This window comes from Dipodomys merriami, unplaced genomic scaffold, assembly GCF_024711535.1.
Source record: "Dipodomys merriami isolate MVZ:Mamm:240054 unplaced genomic scaffold, mDipMer1.0.p SCAF_322, whole genome shotgun sequence".
NCBI classification, from domain to species: domain Eukaryota; kingdom Metazoa; phylum Chordata; class Mammalia; order Rodentia; family Heteromyidae; genus Dipodomys; species Dipodomys merriami.
The window spans coordinates 1,075,954-1,099,333 of record NW_027204738.1 but is presented as its reverse complement, the minus strand read 5'-3'; the positions used below and the strand labels follow the sequence as shown (position 1 = coordinate 1,099,333).

The following is a 23,380-nucleotide window of genomic DNA, read 5'->3' as shown; positions in this document are numbered from 1 at the left end:
AGCAGAGAAGGAACAGTGAAGATGTAGTAGCAGGTCCTTGTGCTCCCATAAAAGGCAGGCTATATAAGAATGGCCAACCATATGGCTCACATTCCCATCAGCACCCGGGGCTTGCTCTACCGTATTTCCACCTGGATGCTCTAAACAAACTCAGAAGAAAGAACACTTAAAATGAGTAAGCCACCCAGAATTAAAAGCAAGCGCTCCTTATGGAGATAGGCACTCGCGTATCCAGTGCACTTTGGGTAAGATGGACACGTTCAAAAAGGAGGGGGTGGCATCTTCCCACAGTGGTTCCAAGAAAACCCTGCCTCACCTCCGTGTCAGTCCCTGAGAGCCAGGACAGGACAGCAGTGGCATGCCCAATTGTCAGAAGGCTTACCACCTCGTAGCTTGGCCAGCCCTAGGCCAGGCAAACATCCTAAGGAAATGTTGTGCTGGTCCTAGAGACAGGCTGTGCTCTGCCTCATCCCCTCCTGATCCTAATTTCCACACTGTATCATTGCCTCTTTACAGAGCCGGATGAAGAGAGACCTCTCCCCAGACCTAAGCATCAAGAGCTACTCTGAGGACTAATGATCCCCCCAGGAATACAGAGGTGAGCCAGCAGGAAGCACCTCCTTCCCTAAAAGGTCCACAGGGAGGCTGGTCCAGGCCGTGACGCGGGCTGCAAGCGACCAGGCTGAGGGGCTCACCTCATGTCACCGAGCTTTCTGCTGATCGCGGAGCTTACAGTGGACAAGGCAGCAGATGTCTTCTGTCCCGCCTGTGAAAGCGTTTCCTGGGTCTTTTTGTAGCTAGGAAGAAGACACACATTAGAACCACCAAACAGCAAGGACAGCCAAGAAAACACAAGAACAACCAAGAAAGGAAAAGAGAGAAGTCTGGCTGGTGGTAAGCACCACATCACAGGGGGAGCATTCATTCTTCTGGCTCCTCTGCCCTTAGGGGTCTTTGCCCTGCAGGCTCATGTCCTCATCTCATAACTCCAGCTCCACCTCTATATCATCTGAGACTTCGTTTACTTTCTCATCTTCCCACAGCACCTAGGACTGCTTGAGAAATGCAACACCTGCCTGCTACAGAGAAAACAAGCCAAAGAGATACTGGGTCTGAATGCACACCAGTGCATTAAGAAAATGCCTGAACAGACAAAATCAGCCAGAAACGTTTGTAACTCCTGGACCAAGCAAACACAACTCAAAGGTTCCCTTTCTCTTTTTCTCCATGCACCCATGGAGGATGTTCCCAGCACAAACTGCACCTGTGTGGTAGCTTCTCCAGACTGAGGAGTCCTTCACTCTCTGCACTGTCTGACAACGTCCTTCCAGAAGCTCCATTCGCACACTCCCTCCAAAGTGCATATGGTCTTAACTCTTTTTCCTTCTCCTACCCTATCCATCCACATGTAGTCACCAAGGAGCCCACGGTGCCCTCCACACCAACAGGAGGAACTTAGGGATGGAAGAAACTCCGAGGCTTACCAAGAAAGTCAACATGTAAGAAGGCTGGCTTTTGCAAAAGACCTGGAAGCCTTAGTGACAAAACCTATGACCAAGCCCCAAATTGAACACATCTAGGTCACAGAGCCTCACTGAAAGGCTGGAAGAACTTAGAGCTTAGTGGACTAGGTGAGGTCATCTAGCACAACCAGAGAAACTCTAAGGGTTTATTCCCAGAAAACTCGGCCAGGCCTGAGGGGCAGCAGCTGACCAGCCTCCCCAGAAGCTAAGGCTCCTCCAATCCCTGTTGGTGTCACTAGGTCACAGCAGGCACCAGTACCGGCCTTCCAAAACCTTCCTCTCACTCCCTGCAGGAGATCCTGAAAGCATCTGTCAGCCACAGAACAAGCAGACTGACAAAGGCTGGACATGGGTATGTCTGGCAGCTCACAAAGGACTCCCTTGCTTTTTCCTGGCCTGGATGGCATTATCTGTGCCTGTCACCTGGCACTTTCCTACCAAAGCAGGGAAGCAAAACTATCTGTAAGCAATAGAGCAGCACTGGGACCAAGGTCTTTTTGTATAAGATACCAGGTCTGAGATCACAAAAACAGCAACATCTAGTTGCAGAAATACAAATTTAGGGTTGCCAGCCCCATTAAAAAAAAAAAAAAAGGGAGAAATACAGAAATATAGCAGCTTTGATGATAAAAATCTAAGTCCCAGAACTTAGGAGGCTGAAGCAAGAGGACCTTGAGTTTGAGGTCAGGCTAGGCTAGCTCTGTCTCCAAGGAAAATAGAAAAGGGGGAAAAAAATCATCTCAGATCTCTAACCGTTCCATGAGTTCCAGTGCCTTGTACACTCAGACATACACAGACAAACACACAGACACACATGCAAATACACTTACTGATGCTCTGGAAATCATTACAAGGTAAGGATGAGCCGGGTGCCGGTGGCTCACGCCTGTAACCCTAGCTACTCAGGAGGCTGAGATCTGAGGATCCAGGTTCAAAGCCAGCCCAGGCAGGAAAGTCCATGAGACTCATCTCCAATAAACCACTAGAAAACTGGAAGTGACACTGTGGCTCAAGTGGTAGAATGCTCACCTTGAACTGAAGAGCTCAGGGACAGCGTCCAGTCCGAGTTCAAGCCCCACAACCGGCACAAAAAAAAAGGATGAGGAGGCGAGGCTATGCTCCCCAGGCAGCTCTTTTTTTTTGGATAGTTATTTAGACCTCTTAAGAGTCCTTTCAAGGCTGCCTCATTTCAAGTAGGGCCAGCCAGACAACTGGACCATCTTGTCAGCCTGCAAAACTAGAAGCAGGGGCTTCTTTACCAAGGGAGTCCTCCTATCTCACTGCTTGGTTAACATTTTTTTTTCTTGTTTTTTTTTGGGGGGTGTGAGGCTTTAACTCAAGGACAGAGCCCTGTCCCTGAGCTCTTTTGCTCTACCGCAGCTCTACTTCTAGCTTTTGAGTGGCTACTTGGAGATAAGAGTCTCACAGGGACTGTTCTGCTTGGGCTGGCTTTGAACCATGATCCTTGGATCTCAGCCTCCAGAGCAGGTAGGATAACAGGCCTGAGCCATGGGCACCTGGCAATGGTTGACACTCTTTAGCTATGCTGCCATCGATAGCCCGAAGAATTAAAAAATGCATCAACTATAAACTGCAGGCTTTCAGATACAACTATATAAAAGAAATACAACAAGGTAAGTTTCATGACTCACAGAAGTCAGCTGCTCCCACTTACAGAAGTGGCTAAGAAGAGAAGTCCAGTGGCTTCTCAGCTATGTAAATGACACACAGCTTTCCGACGCCCAAAGAGGCAGACATCACAGCACCTACAGGAGCTCTACTTTCTATTCTTGCCTGCTTAGGGCACTGCTGGCTAAAAGGAATCTATAAACACATAGCTCATTGAAGTTCAAGAGCTCACCTTTCCCTACAAAAACTACAGGTGTCAAATCCTACCAGTAGTCTATTTCCTGAAGCCTGACCAGAATAGGTCCCTCCCAGGCAGAGGCATGGCACAGCAAACATGCTCAGCTTCTGGCCTCTAAGGTGCACTGTGTTCCTGGGCTCTCAGTGCAGAAAAGCCTCCAGCTCCGGAGACAGCATCATGACAGCTTTTACCAACACAGTCACAGGTGAAGACTCCAGGGGAATGGGATAATGCTTGGAAAGGGGCATCCCATCAGCCACATTTATACACTGAGCCTCAAACTTCTCCAAGGGACCAGAAAACCACTGAGGTAATGTTCTAGCAGTTCTATGTCAGGTGGTTTCACTCACATATGCACAAAACATCTCCCAAAATGATCTTCAGGGCTGGGAAGGTGGCTCAGTGGTAGTGCTGCCTGGCAAGCATGAAGCCCTCGGTTCGAATCCTCATTACCACATAAACAGAAAAAGCCAGAATTGATGCTGTGGTTCAAGTGGTAGAGTGCTACCCTGAGCAAAAAGAAACTCAGGAACAGTGCCCAGGCCCTGAGTTCAAGTCCCATAACTGGCGCGCGCACACACACACACACACACACACACACACACACACACACACACACACACACACACACACACACACACACACACACACACACACACACACACACACACACACACACACACACACACACACACACGATAAAAAATGATATTCAGACTAGAGTCTGCTTGCGAGCCATCCAGAGCCCTAGCAGAGCCACTGCTTAGTGTAACTCTAAAGGAGTGCCCACACTTCCCTCATGCCCCTGGAATACCTAAGGCAACAGCTGACTAAGCCATCAGAGCTTCTGGCAGCTAGGACACCAGACCTGAAGGTCCCGTGCACAACAAACCAAGTCTAGCAGCATTTCTTTCAGATCAAATGTGCAAGGTCCTAGCCATGTTTTACAACAGCATTCCCTATACTCCCCTACCTAGTGACAGGACACAATAATCAGCACACACAAATAATGTGCTATTATTTAGATGAAGGAGGCATTCTGCACGGTAGCTCTAACACGCACACACCTATCCATACATAGCATAGGCACTGTTGGCACTTCACATAGCCAATGGTACAGTGGATGAGACAACAGACGTTAGGATCCTGTCAGCCTGGCTCACAGAGTCCCATCAAGCCTCCCTCAGAACAACTGAAGCTGTACAGCCCCAATAGCTGGTCTGAAAAGAGACCAAAAAAAAAAAAAAAAAGAGGGGCTGGGAAGGTGGCTCAGGGGTAGAGCGCTTGCCTTGCATGCCTGAGGCCCTGGGTTCGATTCCTCAGCACCACATAAGCAAAAAGAAAAAAGCCGCAAGTGGCGCTGTGGCTCAAGTGGTAGAGCGCTAGCCTTGAGCTGAAGAGCTGAGGGACAGCGCCCAGGCCCAGAGTTCAGGCCCCAACGAACAGACCGCCCCCCCCCCCAAAAAAAAAGACACAAAAATTCACCAATAGCCAGGCCCCTGTAATCCTAGCTACTCAAAAGATCTAAGGATAGCAGTTTGAAGCCAGCCCGGGCAGGAAAGTCTGTGAGACTCTTTATCTCTAATAAACCAACAAAAAACTGGAAGTGACACTGTGGCTCAAGTGGTAAAGTGCTCCCTTGGAGCTGAAGAGCACAGGGACAGAGCCAGGCCAGAGTTCAAGCCCCATAATCAAAAAAAATAAAAATAAAAAAAAATTACCAACAAGAGCTGGATGCCATTGGCTAATCCTAGCTACTCAGGAGGCTGAGATCTGAGGATTGCTACCCAGGTAGACAAATCTGAGACCTTTGTCTCCAATTAATCAGCAAAAAGCTAGCAGTGGAGGCACAGCTCAAGTGGTAGAATGGCAGCCATGGGCAAAAAAGCTGAGCAAGAGCTCAAGCCCTTGAACTTAAGAACAGTATGAGCACACACAAAAAAAGAGTATGGTCACTGGCTGAGTAAATCTCTTTCTGCTACGGTACCCTGTCTCACTATTTCTACTTAGAGGAAGACAGGCTGGGAACTGGTGGCTCCCACCTACAACCTTAGCTACTCAGAAGGCTGAGATCTAGGAACACAGTTCAAATCCAGCCTGGGCAGGAAAGTCTATGACACTCTTATTTCCAATTAACCACCAGAAAATCAAAGTTGAGTTGTAGGTCAAAGTGCTAGAGTGCTAGCCTTGAACAAAAGAGTTCAGGGACAGCACCCAGGCCCTAAGTTCAAGCCCCAAATTGATTTAAAAAAAAAAAAAGAAAAGAAAAAAAGAAAAGAAAAAGAAGAAACAGAAAAAGATAGCCAGTAAACACTAAAAGGAGGTTGGTACCAAGTGTGTATAGCTCCCCTGACCCAGGACGGAGAACTGGGGAGTCAAAGCACAAGTACTCACAGGTCAGACTGGGTCACTTTCTCATTCCATTCTCCAAGTTTCTCAGAAGTTTTCACATAGCTAAAAACAGAAAGTCCGAATATTAAAATGCCCATCCTCTTTCCTTGAAGCATGTGTTGTTATCAGAGAAGTCATGTGGCCATAACCATGGCAAAAGGCTGCACTGATCAAATTCAGAGCTGAGTCACATGTTAAGTCAGAGGTCCTGGGGGCTGGGAAGGTACGTTAGTAGTAGAAGGCCTGTCTATATGCATGAAGCCCTAGGTTCTATTCCATAGTACTATATCCACAGAAAAAGCCAGAGGTGGAGCTGTGGCTCAAGCGGTAGAGTGCTAGCCTTGAGCAAAAAGAGCTCAGGGACAATAGTGCGTAGGCCCGGAGTTTAAGTCCCATGAGTGGCAAAAAAAAAAAAGAGATCCTGGGTTGTGACCTTATTATGCTCATGTGAAGGACTGGTGTCCGTTTCAACGTACAGAAGTCATTTTTGATTGGAGACCTAATTAGTGCTCTAGTCAATCAGGACCCTCAAACTTCCTTCATGACAATTCTGCTTGGACTACTAGTATGTCCATTCACCTTCTTAAACACAGGTAAACTTTACATTCTGAATAAACACCAGGACAGTCCCTCAGTGAAGGACTGAAGGCCTCTGGCTGTCTGCTGCCAGAAGGGCCATCCAGTGCCCATTGCTGTAAGGCAGCTCATTCCCAAGCACTCACACGCCCCATCCCAAGACAGAAGCACACCCCTGGGAGTGCTTTCGATGGGGCTGGTCCTACACACTAGAGGCTTGCACTTTGTGCCATACCAGGGGTGACCACTCTGGGGCTGGTACCTACGCATTAGAGACCTGCATGTCATGCCAGCTCTTAGACAGGTTCTGCTTCAGCCCATCGAAGGTGGAGAGGCCCAGCCTTCTTTTCAGCTCTCCACAGTGCCTTTCCTTGGCTGCCAGGACTTGGCGCAGAGTGACAATTTCTTCTTCTACCTGTAAAACATGTGGGTGTCATGACAAGTCATCGCTATCAAGGAAAGTGACATCCTTATATATACACTACAGTGAGGGTTCCAGAATTACTTAAGAACTTCCCACTTAAAGAAATAACTTGCTGGGAGCTAGTGGCTCATGGCTGTAATCCTAGCTACTCAGGAGACTGAGATCTGAGGATTGCAATTCAAGGCTTGCCCAAACAGGAAAATCTGTGAGACATTTATCTCCAATTAATTACCAAAAAGCTAGAAGTAGAGCTGTGGCTCAAGTGGTAGAGCACCAGCTTTGGGTGAAAAGCTAAAGGACATGCTACTCAGGAAGCTGAGATCTGAGTATTGTGGTTCAAAGCCATCCAGGTGAAGAAAGTCTATGAGATTCTTATCTCTCATGAAACACCAAAGAGCCCGAAATGGAGCTGTGGCTCAAGTGGAAGGGCATCAGCTTTGAGTAGAAAAACTGAGAGAGAACGAACATCCAGACCCTGAGTTCAAGCCGCAGGATTGACACACACACAAAAAAAGAAACAAAGTTCATCTTAAGAACAGACCCAGGATGGGAACAGGCCCAGTGGTAGAGTGCTTGTCTTGCATTCATGAGGCCCTGGGTTCAATTCCTCCATACCACATAAGCAGAAAAAAGCCAGAAGTGGCACTGTGGCTCAAGTGATAGAGTGCTTGCCTTGGGCTGAAGGACAGTGCCCAGGCCCAGGGTTCAGGCCCTTTGACCAACGAGAGAGGAGAGAGAGAGAGAGAGAGAGAGAGAGAGAGAGAGAGAGAGAGAGAGAGAGAGAGAGAGAGAGAGAGAGAGAGAGAGAGAGAGAGAGAGAGGGAGAGGGAGGGAGAGAGAGGGAGAGAGAGAGGGAGAGGGAGAGGGAGAGGGAGAGGGAGAGAGAGAGAGAGAGAGAGAGAGAGAGAGAGAGAGAGAGAGAGAGAGAGAGAGAGAGAGAGAGAACAGATCCTAGCTTGGTGTCAGTGGCTACTCAAGAGGCTGAGATGTGAGGATCAAGTTCAAAGCCAGCCTGTGCAAGAAAGTCCATGAGACTCTTATCTCTAACCACCAGAAAACTGGAAGTGGCTGTGGCTCAATTGGTAGAGCACTAGCCTTGTGGCTCAGGGACAACACCCAGGCTCTGAGTTTAAGCCCCAGGACTGGCAAAAAATGAATAAAGGACTCTACTACAATAGCTGTTTTGCTTATTTGGCACCAATACCCCAACTTCTAGAAAACCATTCATTCCAACTTCCCACCCTAAGCCATGTTGTTCTGCTGGGTCTTCCAATCACTGAACAGACAGACCCCTGCCCAGTGGTCTGAAGTCTCTCTCAGGAGAACCAAGTGAGGCCGGTCAAAAACTCTTCCTGAAGCCAGGCGCCGGTACCTCATACCTATAATCCTAGCTACTTAGGAGGCTGAGATTTGAGGATTGTGGCTCAAAGCCAGCCTGGGTAGTAAAAGTCTATGAGACTCTTATCTCCAACAGACCACCAGAAAACCAAAAGTGGCGCTGTGGCTCAAGTGGTAGAGCGTTATCCGTGAGCTGAAGAGCTGAGGGACAGCGCCCAGGCCCAGAGTTCAAGCCCCACAAACAACAAAAAAACAAACAAAAAAACCCAAACTCTTCCTAGGTCTAAGTATGCTGTCAAGACAGAAGCTGCCTTTCTTTTGAACACTGCATCTGGCTTGGTAGGTAGTACCTGGCCATGCTGCCAGCACAGCCTCAGCTGGGCCCAGGAGAAATGTATGGACAGCAAGGAGGAAGCAGAGCAGCAGGTGGCTGAACAGGGCCTGGGGGAGAGAGAAACACCTGTGCATAAGAATATCTGTTTCATAGCTGGGCGCTGGTGGCTCACGCCTGTAATCCTAGCTACTCAGGAGGCTGAGATCTGAGGATCGCGGTTCAAAGCCAGCCCGGGCAGGAGAGACCGTGAGACTCCTATCTCCAATAAACCACCAGAAAACCGGAAGTGGCGCTGTAGCTCAAGTGGTAGAGCGCTCTCCTTGAGCTGAAGAGCTGAGGGACAGCGCCCAGGCCCAGAGTTCAAGCCCCACGACCGACAAAAAAAAAAAAAAAAAGAATATCTGTTTCATAGCTTAGCTCTAGGCCTTGGCAAAAGACAGCTACACAGACCAAAACGTAAATTCCCTTTTGTGTCTTAAGGCAGCCTGAAGTGGATTACCGAAGACTTGACAGAAGGACTTGATTTTTCTGTAAGTGACTAATGAAAGGGTCCTCTTTGGAGCCTTTCTGTCATAAAAGCGTCAGTGAATATCTTCACTCTCTATGTAAGTAGCTATGCTAAAAATATAAAATCACACACACACACACACACACACACACACACACACACACACTTTTCAGCCAGGCAAGGTGGTGTACCCTTCTAGCAAAAGCTACTTAGGAAGCTGTAGCAGCAATATGGGTTTGGGCCAGTTTGGGCAACATAGGAGACATGGTTCAAATAGTAGAGTAATTAATAGCCATGAATGAAAAGCCAAGCAAGAATATGAGGCCCTGAGTTCAAGGCCCAGTGCCAGCATAAAAGGAAAGAAGAAGAAGCTGCAAAGAAAAATCAGTTTATGTATAGTGTAATCATACTACTTGGGAGGCAGGGATAAGAAGGAACACAGTTTAAGGCCAACCCAGCCCTCTCCTACAAAAAAAAAAAAAAAAAGCTGGCAAGAAACCCCATCTCAACAAATAAACTGGGTATAGTGATTCATATCTGTAGACCTACATAACTGGGAGGCATAGGTAGGAAAATGAGGTATGAGGCTTGCCCCAGACCAAAAGGCTTGACTATGAGGGAAAAATAAAGTAAGAGGCTGGTGGTAGGGCTCAAGTAGTAGGGTACCCACCCTACAAGAATGAGTCCATGAGTGCAAACTCCAGTACTAACAAAACAAAAAAACAGCGTTTGGCTTAAAGCAGGAAAAAAAAAAAAAACCACCAAAACCCCTCAACAACTTAGCATAAGCCAATGAGTAAAAGCATCAGATCAAGAGATCTTCAAGTCCTGATCTTGGAAAAACAAAACAAAAAACAACCTTAGGGCCTGCTTAACACCAGGTTCTACTTTGGGAAGTAGCTGAAACAAGAATGATCACCTATGGCCCAACCAGTGCCACAATCATGCGGCAGCAGAAGCAGTGATGTGAACATCACACATCCAGTGTGTGATGGACAATAGGGCACAACAACACACACAAATTAGTTTAAAAAAAATTGGGGGGAGGGGTCAATACTGGGGCTTGAACTCAGGGCCTGGGAGCTGTACCCCTAGCTTCTCTGCTCAAGGCTGATGTTCTGCCACTACAGCCACACCTCTACTTGCTGTTTTTTGGTGGTTAACTGGAGATAAATCCCACAGACTTTGATCCTCAGACTCAGCCTCCTGAATAGCTATGATGATAGGCACAAGCCACCTGTGCCCAATTCAAATTGAAAAAAAAATTTTTTTTTTTTAACATTTTTGGTACTGGTCCTGGGGCTTGAATTTAGGACCAGCTCTACTTCTGGCTTTGTTATTGGTTAATGGAGATAAGACCTCATGGACTCTCCTGTCTAGGCTGGCACTGAACTGTAATCCTCAGATCTCAGCCTCTTGAATAGCTAGGAATACAGGTATGAACCACTGGTGTCCAGCTCAAATTGTTTTTTTGTTTTTGGTTTTTTTGATTTTTGCCGGTCCTGGGGCTCGAATTCAAGACGTTGGGCACTGTTCCTGAGCTTCTTTTGCTGAAGGTTAACACTCTACCACTTGAGCCACAGCACTACTTCCAGCTTTTTCTGTGTATGTGGTACTGAGGAATCGAACCCAGGGCCTCGTGCCTGCTAGGCAAGCACTCTATCACGAAACCACATTCCCAGCCCTTCAAATTGAAAATTTTAAGTGACACAAAATTTCACCTTGAAATTCAACTCTGAAAAAAAGACTTTGTGTTCAGTCTCCACATCGACCTATTCTAAAATCAAAGTGGTCACCCTGGGTCTGAAAGCTGTTGCTGAGCAGCCCAGCAACTTCAGCTGACTATGCTCAGATTAGCCTCAGACTATGCTCAGAAGGGAGCACATCAAAACTGGGCTGGCCTCGAGCGAGCCAGAGGACTTCAGCAAGCAAAGTTCCACATTTTGCCTGGCTACGTGCTATTTTTTTTTTGGGGGGGGGGGGGTTTAATCAGTAATTGTAAAAATTGAAATAAGTCACTGATAAAATCTTATCATGAGATGGAATAAAACTCTTAGAAGTTAGTTTGAATAAAAAATTATGATTGGAGAGCTGGGAACATAGCTCAAGTGGTAGAGTACTGCCTAGCTAGCAAGCACAAAGCCCTACGTTCAAACATTAGTCACACACACAACCTAGTACAAACACATTTGTAAGGTTTTGTTTTGGTGCCAGTACCGGTGATTGAACTTAGGACCTCTCCTTCTTGCTTGGCTTTTTCACTCAAGCCTGGCTTTCTAACACTTGAGTCACAGCTCTACTTCTGGCTTTTTGCTGGTTAACTGGACAGTCTCTTGGATTTGTTGCTAGACTGGCTTTGAACCTTGATCCTCAGATCTCAGCCTTCTCAGTAGCTAGGACTACAGGCATGATTCACCAGTTTCAACAGCAACTTGTGAGGTTGTAAAACAACTGTCAATTGCTAATCCTAGCAGAAAGCATGCCTAAAGAGGCACCGTGTGTGGACATGCTCTTTATTGAACACCTACAAGGTACCAGGCCAAGGCAGGAGGATGAGACCAGGCCCTGCCTCATCTGCCAGATGGCTGAGTCAATCTCAGGAGCTGAGAATATACAAAGAGATGGGTGGGAACACACCATAGGTAGACAGTCACCTAAGCAATTCCACCAGAGCACTATCAGTGTTCTGCTCTTTCAACTCAAGGCCTTAGCTCATGATCACCAGGATAGACAATAGAGCTGCAGCACCTTGACAAGCTCAGCCCGGAGCTCCTCCTCCTCCGCTTCTGACAGACCCTCCACAGCAGGGGTCCGAGCAGCCACACCTGGGTCAACAGGGACGTCAGTCAGGAAGTCAGACAGCATACCTTTGTTAGGAGAATTCAAATTGATGTCTGTCAGAAACAAAATGAGGTCAGAGGGTGTCAAGTAAGTTATCACTCCACTGAAAGAAAGCCAAAAATGGAAAGCCAGAGAGAGAGATGGAAGGAAACAACAAAGACCAATGACACTTGCACTGTGAGAGGCCTATCAAACCAGTACAGGCATTGGATGGAAAGCAGCATTGATGTTTCAGACATCTGGGACACAAACACATCACCATCTTACATTGCTGGGACACCAGAAACAGGCCAAGGCAGCTAAACCTTAATTCTGTTTTCCCAGTGAGAGTATCATCTCTTCTTGCAGGAAACCATTGCTTTAAAATAAAAATAAAAGCAGCCAGAACGAACCAATTTTCCATTTTTTAGAGTGAGTGAAGAAACAATATGCCCAAAGCATAGTAAGTCTTGGGGCTGGGAAGTTGGCTCAGTGATGCATGTAGGAGGCCCTGGGATCAATTCCTCAGCACCACATGAGCAGAAAAAGCCAAAAGTAGAGCTGTGGCTCAAGTGGTAGAACACTAGCCTTGAGCTGAAGAGCTGAGGAACAGACCCCAGACCCAGAGTTCAAGCCCCATGACCAACTCCCCCGCCCCCCAAAAAAGGCAAAACGATTGGAAAGGAAGAAAACTGTATTAAAACAGACTGGATGCACTGAAAATCAAAGATTACAAGTGTCTGGTTGCACTTATATCCTTTGCATGTCCCATATCACTGAAGTTGTCCAATTCCTAGGCAAAGATGTTTTGTAAATGAAACATATTTGCATATCTTTTTTTTTTTTTTTAATTTACTGACTGATTTTCCCCTCACAGGTTTTCTGCTCAAACAGGGTCATTACACAGCCCAGGCTGCTCAGTCTGGGGATCCTCCTGCCTCAGCTCCTCAGTGCTAAACACAGGCCTGCGCCACCACGACCACCTAATTCTATTTAAAAAAAAAAAAAAAAGTGTTAGAAACAATCTTGTATAACAGTGTTCAAGTAGGCAGAAATAGAGAAAGAAACACTTCCTGCTATCAATGCAGGAAATGGGAGTTAAATACTCCCAATTCTGACCTTTTTTAGGAGGTAGAAGAGCTGGTCTGAGGGCATAAACCCATGTCTGGGTACTATCTTTGAGTTTCTTTGCTTGAGGCTAGCATTCTACCATTTGAGCCACAGTTCCACTTCCAGCTTTTTGCTGGCTAACTGAAGATAAGAGCCTCATACTTTCCTGCCTGTGCTGCCTTTGAACTGTTATCTTCAGACCTTAGCCATCTAAGTAGCTAGGATTACAGGTATGAGCCACCAGTGCCTTCCTCCAATTCTCACTTTTATTATTTAAAAAATACTTTATTAAGGTGAACAGAGAGGTCGCCACTTTTTTTTTTGCCGGTCGTGGGGCCTGAACTCTGGGCCTGGGCAGTGTCCCTCAGCTCTTCAGCTCAAGGCTAGTGCTCTACCACTTGAGCCACAGCACCACTTCCAGCTTTTTCTGCTCATGTGGTGCTGAGGAATCAAACCCAGGGCCTCATGCATGCAAGCAAGCACTCTACCACTGAGCCACCTTCCTAGCCCCAATAGTAAGTTTTCTAGAGTAGGTTTAGCTCATAATAACAGTTCTTTCCTGAGATCTTGTCTCAAGCTTTGTGCACAGCTCAGTGCATTTGACGCCTAATGCACACTATTCTGAGCGGTTCTTAACCCTGAGGTCTCCCTTCACTGGTGCACACTGCATTCTGAGCAGTTTTTTTGTTTTTTTTTTTTGCTGGTTGTGGGGCCTGAACTCTGGGCCTGGGCACTGTCCCTCAACTCTTCAGCTCAAGGCTAGCACTCTACCACTTGAGCCACAGCACCACTTCTGGCTTTTTTCTTTTTGCTTATGTGGTGCTGAGGAATCGAACCCAGGGCCTCACGCATGCAAGTCAAGCGCTCTACCACTGAGCCACCTTCCCAGCCCGAGGTTGCCAGTTTTTAAGTCAGGTAATGAGCACATTTCTCTTTTGGGACGTCACCCCTTCCTTTGCTTTCCCTGTTTCTCCCTCCCATCCCTGCCCACAAGCTGCTTAGTTCATTCTCCACATAGTATATAATGAATACCATGACTGCATTTGGTCACCCTTCCTCCCTCCCGCACTGCACCTGAGTCTAATTTTATTTTTTCAGTCATGGGGCTTGAACTAAGGTCTGAGCACTATCCCTAAGCTTGTTTGCTCAAGGCTAGGACCCTACCACTTTGAACCACATCTCTACTTCTAGTTTTCTAATGGTTAATTGGAGGTAAAAGTCTCATGGCCTTTCTTACCCAGGCTAGCTTTGAACCATGATCCTCAGATCTCAGCTTCTGCAGTAGCTAGGATTACAGGAGTGACTCACCAGTGTCTGGCTCTGATTCTGGTTTTTAACTGAGACCAGTCTGATATTACTTCATCATTTCTATCCAATGTTAAAGTTACTCAAGGGGCTGGGAATGTGGCTTAGTGGTAGAGTGCTTGCCTAGCTTGCATTCAGCCCTGGATTTGATTCCTCAGTACCACATAAACAGAAAAGGCCAGAAGTAGCACTGTGGCTCAAGTGGCAGAGTGCTAGCCTTGGGCACAGAGGCTCAGGGACAGAGCCCCGGCCCTGAGTTCAAGCTCCAAGACTGGCAAAAAAAAAAAAAAGTTACTCATTGGGCGCCAGTGGCTCATGTCTATAATCCTAGCTACTCAGGAGGCTGAGATCTGAGAATCACAGTTCAAAGCAAGCCTGGGCAGCAATGTCCATGAGACTCTTATCTCCAATTAATCACCAGAAAGCCAACCAGAAATGGCACTGTGGCTCAAGCAGTAGAGTGCTAGCCTTGAGCCGAAGAGCTCAGGGACAGAACCCAGGCCAGAGTTCAAGCTCCAGGACCAAAAAAAAAAGTTACTCAAGTTCAGTATACTTTTTGAAATCTCTACAATTTTCTCACATATTAAAAAAAAAAAAAAAAAAGAGCCAAGAGCCAGTGGCTCATGTCTGTAATTCTCACTACTCAGGAGATAAATGTAAGGATCACAGTTCAAAGCCAGTCCAAGCAGGAGAATCCATGAGATTCCCATCTGCAATTGACCACCAAAAAAGCAGAAAGTGGTAGTCATAGCCTTGAGCAAAAATGTTCAAGGATATCACTCTGGCCCTGAGTACAAGCCCCAGAACCAGCACTAGGGGAAAAAAAAAGTGAAGGTCATCAAAACAGTTTCTGCCTGTGAAGTTAAAATTTGGATCCCACAGAAATTACTCCCAGAAACAAACTTGGTAATTACAAAATATGTACTAAGCAACCTATAATCATTCTGCAAGATAACAACCTCACAGGTAGAAGGCATTCAAATCCCAGGCTCCAATCTTGGTGGCGGCCAGGATTTGAATTTAATACTTAGCAAAAGAATTACAGAAAATAATTGAGAAGCTGATGCCAGAGGCAAACTAGTGATCCGGAGCCCTCACCCCTAGGGTCTCAGCTTTAAGACAGTGTACTCAAGGCAGATATGATGGGGATGAGGCTCGGTGGGCTGTAATTCCAGCTATTCAGGAGGCAGAGACTGGAAGGATTGTAGTAGGAGATCAGCCTAGGCAAAAAAATATTAGGAAAATGTCATCTCAACCAAAATCTGGACATAGCGGTAGAGGTCCTACAAGCTAAACTACAAGGGAGGCCATAGGTAGGATTGGTCTGAGGCTAGACCCTACAAGAAAAACTACCAAAGACTCCCCCATGGTATTACCCGTTTTCACTGTATTTGATATTGGTATAATTTGGTGAGGGGAAAGGAAAAAACAAATTGTTTAAATAGGGATACAGGCTGACCCAGTGCAACAATGAGATGTAAAGATGCTATGTCGAAAAACAAACTTTACAATTTAGGCTGGGGGAGGGGGGAGTGTAGTTGTGGAGATGGGAAGGAAGGGATGGTAGGGGAAAAACAAAGGAGAAGGTCACAATGCTTGGTAAGAAACATACTCATTACTTTGCTCATATAACTGTAACCCATCTGTACAGTATTTTCACAATAAAAAACTTACTTAAAAAAAAAAAGAAAACCACCAAAGAAAAAAGGGCTGAGGCATGGCTCAAGTGATAGAGCATCTGCAGAAAGAAAGAAAGAAAGAAAGAAAGAAAGAAAGAAAGAAAGAAAGAAAGAAAGAAAGAAAGAAAGAAAGAAAGAGCCGGGCACCAGTGGTTCACACCTGTAATCCTAGCTACTCAGGAGGCTGAGATCTGAGGACCTCGGTTCAAAGCCAGCCCAGGCAGGAAAGTTCGTCAGACTCTTATCTCCAATAAACCGCTAGAAAACTGGAGGTGCTGTGGCTCAAGCAGTAGAGCGCTCGCCTTGAGGTGAAGAGCGCAGGGACAGTGCCTGAGTCCAGAGTTCAAGCCTCACGACCGACAAAAGAAATAAAGAAAAAGAAAGAGAAAGAAAAAAAAAGAAAGAAAGGAAGGGGGAGGGAGGGAGGGAAAGAGAAAGAGTGAGAGAAGAAAGAAGGGAGGGAGGGAGGAAGGAAGGGAAGAAGGAAGAAAGGAAGGAAGGAGGAGGGGAGGGATGAAAAGAAAGACAGAGAAGGAAAAGAGAAAGAAACCAGGAGGTAGGAACTGGGGGAAGAGAAAGTGGGAGAAAAATGAGGGAGGGGGTAACAATGGTCGACAAGAAATGTACTCATAAAAAAAATAAAAAAAAAAAAAAGAAATGTACTCATTGGGCTGGGAAGGTGGCTCAGTGGTAGAGTGCTTGCCTTGCATGCATAAGGCCCTGGGTTCGATTCCTCAGCACCACATAAGCAGAAAAAGCTGAAAGTGGGGCTGACGCTCAAGTGGTAGAGCGCTAGCCTTCAGCTGAAGAACTGAGGGACAGCGCCCAGGCCCAGAGTTCAGGCCCTACAACTGACCAAAAAAAAAAAAAAAAAGAAATAGAAATGTACTCGTTATCTTACCTATGTAACTGTAACCCTTCTGTACATCACCTTGACAATAAAATAAAATTAAAAAAAAAAAAACAGAAAAAGGAGGAAGAAAGAGAAGGAAAGAAAAACAGAGAAAGAAAGAAAAAAAGATGCAAGCAAGTTGGTGTCTCAGAAGGCTGAAGATCATAGTTTCATAAACCGTCCCAGGTAGACAAATTTGAAAAACTCATCTATAATTATCCAGCAAAAAGCCAAAAGTGTAGGTGTGGCTCAAGTGGTACAGCACCAGCCTTGATCAAAAAAGCTGAGCAAGAGCTTAAGGTCTACATTCATCTGCAAAATGGGAATAATACAAGGATAAATCCTCTCAGTGGGTTACTCTGAAATTACAGAAAGCCATTTGAGAAACAGCCTAGTGTCTGGCCCTAGTTAAGCGATCAGTGTTTTGTTTTGTTGTTTTTATGTATTGCTGAGGATTGAACACAAGGCCTCACATAGGGAGGTAAGTACTTTACCACTGAGCTCCAGCCCCATCACATGTAATATCATAATCTAGTGATTGTGGTGCTTAACTGAATCAGAGATGCAAGTGAAATAATAAAAATAACTGAATTCGTCAGAGCTAGAGACCTTCGATCTTGAAATATTTGCAGCCATGCATCAAAAGTAGAAAGACTGCACGGCACCAGTAGCTCACACCTGTAATCCTAGCTACTCAGGAAGCTGACATTTGAGGATTGTGGTTCGAATACAGTGCAGGCAAAAAAGCCTCAACGACTCTTGTTTCCAATTAATCAATAAAGATGCCAGAAGTGGAGGTATGGCTTAAGTGACAGAGCTCTAGCCTTAAGCAAAAACAAAACAAAACAAAACAAAACAAAAAAACAACACTGAGCAACAGTGACAGGCCCTGAGTTCAGATCCCAGGAGACACACATGAAAATCATCCAGAGTGTATCAAATCTTGGATATTCTAGTGCTTAACTGAAATGCTGATGCAGATCAAATGGTGGAAAGGTGTCCTGAACTTCTCTTGTAGCTATGACAATGAGGGAATGAATTCAGCATCCTCTCTCTCTGGAGGAAGACTTTGTACTACTTTCCCAAGATTTTACTAAATCCTGGATCTGCCCCCATTCTCCACAGGGGCCATCTCCTACTGGTTTGGAGTGTGTGTGTGTGTGTTTGGATTGTGTGTGTATGGTGTGTGTGTGTGGTGTGTTTTTGGGGGTGTGTGTGTTTGGGGTTTGTTTGGAGTGTGTGGTTTGGGGTGTGTGTGGTGTGTGTGTGTGTGTTGTGTATGTGGGGTGTGTGTGTGTGGTGTGTGTATGTTTGGGGTGTGTGTGTTTGGGGTGTGTTTGGAGTGTGTGTGTGTGGTGTGTGTATGTTTGGGGTGTGTGTGGGGTGTGTTTGGAGTGTGTGTGTGGTGTGTGTGTTTGGGGGGGTGTGGTGTGTGTGTGTTTGGATTGTGTGTGTATGGTGTGTGTGTGTGGTGTGTTTTTGGGGGTGTGTGTGTTTGGGGTTTGTTTGGAGTGTGTGGTTTGGGGTGTGTGTGGTGTGTGTGTGTGTTGTGTATGTGGGGTGTGTGTGTGTGGTGTGTGTATGTTTGGGGTGTGTGTGTTTGGGGTGTGTTTGGAGTGTGTGTGTGGTGTGTGTATGTTTGGGGTGTGTGTGGGGTGTGTTTGGAGTGTGTGTGTGGTGTGTGTGTTTGGGGGGGTGTGGTGTGTGTGTGTTTGGATTGTGTGTGTATGGTGTGTGTGTGTGTGGTGTGTGTTTGGGGTGTGTGTGTGTGTTTGGGGGGTGTGTTTGGGGTGTGTGTGTTTGGGGTGTGTGTGGTGTGTGTTTGGGGTGTGTGTGTGTGTTTGGGGTGTGTGTGGTCTGTGGTGTGTGTGTGTGTGTGTGCTGGAAACCGGCCTGGAGTGCTGGGTGTGCCCCGCTCACCTCGCCTTCGCCCCATGAGGAAACCCCTACGTAGACTGGGCTGGGAGCAGCGTTGCCACCCAAGGGGCACCGGGAGGAACGCGAGGAACAGCTACAACGCCTGGGCCCACGGCCGGCGCCCGCTGGGGTCCCCAGGGGGGCCCTGCACTCGGACCAGGCAGGCGGGCATCACGAGAGCCACTCCGGGAACCAGGGGTCGGCGCGCGGGGAGCAGACGGCGGAGCGGCCGGAAGGGCCGCAGAGGCCCGAGCCGCGCACCGCGACCCCCGGAGGCCTCGGGGCCCGGGGCCCAAGCCGCGACGGGGGCCGTGAGGCGGGAACCCAGGGGAGCGAGAGGCCGGGACGCCCAGGAGTCGGGGCGCGGGCCGGCGCGGGGCCACCGGTGCAGTGCGGGCCCGGCAGGTACCTTGGCCTGCGGAGTCCATGGTCCGGCGACGGCCGAGAGGCAGCTGGGGTCGGAGTCGGGGCGGCGGGCGCCAGAGGAGAAGCGCCGGCAGTGCGGGCGGCGCCGGGCGTCGCCAGCCGAGTACACACAAGCCAGCGGAAGTGCCGAGCCCCGCGGCGACGCGTCATCAACGCTGCGCCAGCCCACTTCCGCTCGGGCGGGCGCCTCGCCTTCGTCCCGCCCTCGCAAGAGCCGTCCAATGGGGAGCGTCTGTTGGCCAGCTCGGGTTGTGCGCTCCAACCTGATAGGCCGAAGCTGCAGCGAGGCCGGAAGCCGAGGCGGTGGGGCGTCCTCCCAGGCGGACTCCGCCAGCGAGAGGCCCAGGTAGAGCGGCCCCCGCCGTTCCGCGGGCCGTAGGCGTGGCGGCCGCGCGCGGCCCTGGCGCGGGGCCCCGGCGGTGCGCGCGGCCCGGCAGCCCCCCGAGGTCGGCCCTCGATCACTTCCGTAAGTTCCTTTCCCTGCGCCGGAGCTCGGCCCCCTTCTGTGAGGCCCGCGGCGCGGGGATGAGCGGGGCAGGCTCGCGCTCCGCCTGCAGGCGCCGCTGCCCCCCGGCCCGTTTCCCGCTTCTCACCGCCACCGGCGAGCCAGCCGCAGCCTTCGCGAGGCGCCCTGCCGCGCGCCTGCCACCCAGCTCCTCAGGAGGCTGAGCGCCGAGGATCGCGGTTCAAAGCCAGCCCGGGCAGGAAAGTCCGTGAGACTCTCATCGCCAGTGAACCACCGGAAAACCGGAAGTGGCGCTGTGGCTCAAGCGGTAGAGCGCTCATCTGGAGCAAAAAAACCCAAGGACAGTGTCCAGGTCCTAAGTGCCAAGCCCCAGGACGAACACACACACACACACACACACACACACACACACACACACACACACACGAGAAAGAAAAGAAAGAACAGAGAAAATAGTTTCATAACTATTTGGCTTCTGTTTACTCATGGAAGAAAATCCAAAAATGGGTTTTCAGGCTTGAGCCCCCTACACTGCACTTCTCACTTCCATGCCCCTGCAGGTGCAGCCCCCAGGCATGGAAACCTGCCACTCACTGCCTGTCCCTTTACGTAGTGCCCATTGCTACAGGTGTCGTCCACAGCATGTCTGTATTCTGTTCTGGGTTGCCCAATAATACGTCTTTTCTGCCTGCCTCCTTACTCAATCCAATCTGGCCATCCTGTCCACATGGCTAGAGGTGACAGACAGCCAGTCGTCCCTGCTTTGTGAGTAGCTGCCTCACAGGAGGTGGTGACAGAAAGTGCCTTTCTGTGTTGCAGACCTGATCAAGGTCCAGGCCTGCCCCAAGAGGAGACACCAGTAACAACTGGTTCATGCTGGTATCCTTAGGATCCATGATACCCTGCATACTGTTGAGTCTTCAATACCTCTGGCTCCCCACTGAATGTGTAGGTGGGAAGAGAGCCTTGCACAACATTTAAGAATATCCAGCTGCTGAGCCATGCACTATAGCCCTGCAGTACCAATGTCCTCTTTACATAGCTAGAGACAATTGTACGCACAACACTCAACTGACACTTCCTGGGAGCCATACTGGAACTCAGTCCAGTAGGAAGGACGCCCCCCTGTGGCACACAGTTTTCCCAGGAGCCTTTTGTTTTGATTAGACATCTTATCACGCAGCATTACCATAAATTAGGCCAGGGTATATCTTTGCATTCCCTTTGCACCGGGCATCCAGAAGTGTTTGTGGGAGGAAGAGAAGAGGAGGAGGAAGAGGAAGAGAGCAGAACAGACAGAAGGTCCCAGCGCAGTCCAGATATACTGCTTGCCTTCCCTAGACACAAAGTCAGTATCCTAGAGGGCCAGCTTTTGTGGCTGGGTGTAGAGGGGAAACAGACTCAAAGCCTGGAAGATGCGCTAGTGCAGGGACATCTTAGGTACGTGGGGGCAGCCCCCAGGGCAGCTGGAAGTCCTCTGGCTCTAGTGGGCTGCAGTGAGTTGCCTCCACATTCTTGAGGTGCTTGCGGGCCAGGAACAGGGCCAGCTGCCGGCGCCGCCGGCGACTCAGGCCCCTGCCCACAAGCCAGGGGAAGGTGGGCCCATGTGGTCCCCAAGTCTCCACATCCTCCAACTCCTCCTGACAGCGTTCACGGTAGGAGCGCAACATCGCCAGACACCACTCATCATCTACCCTGTAGCGGGCATAGAAGGCAGCCTCCTGCGCCAGGCTACTGGCACGCAGCCAGCGGGTGACAATGCTACGGCCCTCTCGGGCCATCACTGATGGGTATCGGTGCTGCAGCAGTTGTAGCAGCAGCTCATTCCCCCGGTTGCCTTCCACATCACCTTCCATGTCACCAGATGCTAGGGTGGGCAGGTGGTCCGCAGTGCTGACCACGTCATCCTGCGTACGCCGGAGCAGCAGCACAGGCCCTGGGTAGCAGCACAGCTGCTCGGCGACATTGAGGTTAAAGTGCTCTCGTACTGTGCGCACCACCAGCCCCTTCCAACTATGGGGCATGACCTTCAAAGCAAGTGGTACAAGGTCATCGAAAGTGGCATCCAGCACCAGCGCACCTAGCTCTGGGTAAGTCATGGTGGCCCATGTGGCCGTGAAGCCTCCGATAGACCAACCGTAGACCACCACACTAGCCGGGGGGAAGTGGAGGCGGTGCAGCGCGTACTTGACCACCACGTCCATGGCATTGGCGTCGTGCTGAGGGAAAGGCGCACCTGTGCTGCCCCCAAAGCCCGGGTGGTTCCAGCCTAGGACTGAGTATCCAGCCTCAAGTGGTGCGGAAAGACAGCCCATCTCATAGAAGCCAGCATTGCCTTCACAGCAGATGACCAGGCGCAGGCCGCGGCCATGGCTCCCAGGGTGCTGCCTGCGGTCCATAAACATGGTGTCAATCTCATTGCCGTCACAGGCCACCAGTTTGGCGCGCCGGCCACGGTAGCGCTCTACCAGGCGCTCTTGGCCCTGCTGTAGCAGCGGCAGCAGCGCACGCGTCATCAGGAACATGGATCCAGGATATACCAGCCAGCGGCCTAGCGAGTGAGCCAGGGCATAGCTGGCTAGCTGGCTGGGCAGTTGGCGGATCTGCTGCAGGAGGCACTGGACCTGGCTACGAGCCCCCCGTGGCGGTCGCCCAGGCATGCCCCCGCCCAGCGCTGCGTCATGCAGCAGCCACACTCCAGCAGCAGCTGCTGCGCATGTCAGCGCGCGGTGACCACTGCCACCAGCGCTGGCCTCACGCACATCGTCCCAGCGGAAGTCCACTGGCCAGCTGCGGAAGTTGTAGGTGTAGTTTGCTGTTAGGTAGATCTTGAACACATGCACCAGCGCCTTCACAAAGCAGATGACACACATGGGCACCAAGGCTTCTCATTTGTCCACACTAGCCTTGAGACCCAGTAGAGGGACTGGGGTGGCTGTAGAAGTCCCAAATCCAGGCCCGGCCCAGCGGGCAGCTGCTGGGGTGAGCACAGTGCAGGGTGGTCTCCTGGTGTGCCTCCTCCAGGTAGGCCCTAATGTCCTTTGTGACCTGGGCCTTCCAGTACAGAGGGGAGGCTCTGTCTACCCCTGCCTTTGTGAGTCATCGTTGCTGGGGCAAAGGGTGATAGAGCTCACAAAGGGTTCTAGGGTGTGGTGGACCTCAGTTTCTGTCCCTCCTCTGTGACAGAGGGTTACCTTAGGGCTCTGGGGGCAGTCCCACCCTCCCTAGGCCCTGCTTCACTTTGCGTGACTACCTAGTCCTTGGACAGCTAGAATCCAAAAATGACCCTTTTCTTGATAGATGAAGGGATCTGGCTCAGAAGAAAGCAAGAATCCCCATGTCTGCCAAATCTGCTGTTTTTATCCATGGGTTTGCATCTGTCAGCAAGGGGTCCAGTGAGAACAGGACTGCTGCTGAGCAAGGTGGTGTTTTTTTTTTTGCAATTTTTTTTTTTTTTTTTTTTTTTTGCTTATGTGGTGCTGAGGAATTGAACCCAGGGCCTCAGGCATGCAAGGCAAGCGCTCTACCGCTGAGCCACCTTCCCAGCCCGAGCAAGGTGGTGTTTGTTTAGGGAGTTGGACTCCTGCTACTCTGTTCTTGCTTCTCAGAAGGAGGCGAGAGCAAGCTGGAAGCCCCCTCCCCTGCCTTCACTGCTCCTCTCTTCACCACCAGCAGCAGCAGTGAGGGCAGGTAAGCCCTGCCTGGCCTCGGCTCCTCTTTTTCAGCCTCTAGTTGAGCCTTTCCTCATCCCTCACACAACGCCATAAACTGTACCTTCTTTTGTAGAGGGATCTAGCAGATTCC

General features: G+C 49.3%; 1 protein-coding gene across 8 annotated transcripts in view; it reads right to left on the bottom strand.

Annotated features, from left to right (window-relative positions):
• The window catches only part of LOC138841576 (tumor protein D54), a 28,780-nt gene extending 6,125 nt beyond the window's left edge, over positions 1 to 22,655 (bottom strand). For 2 of the 8 annotated variants that reach the window (XM_070042335.1, XM_070042337.1), the window contains exons 1-5: positions 19,094 to 19,241; positions 11,710 to 11,855; positions 6,624 to 6,772; positions 5,785 to 5,844; positions 696 to 797 (exon numbers count right to left, since the gene is read on the bottom strand). In XM_070042335.1, the coding sequence (XP_069898436.1) occupies positions 696 to 797; positions 5,785 to 5,844; positions 6,624 to 6,772; positions 11,710 to 11,855; positions 19,094 to 19,112 (476 nt within the window). In that variant the 5' untranslated portion in view covers positions 19,113 to 19,241. Of the gene's footprint in view, positions 1 to 695; positions 798 to 5,784; positions 5,845 to 6,623; positions 6,773 to 11,709; positions 11,859 to 19,093; positions 19,342 to 20,044 lie in introns of those variants that run through there. The other 6 variants (XM_070042341.1, XM_070042338.1, XM_070042342.1 and 3 more) reach the window with 5 other exon arrangements.
• Positions 22,656 to 23,380: the final 725 nt, after the last annotated feature.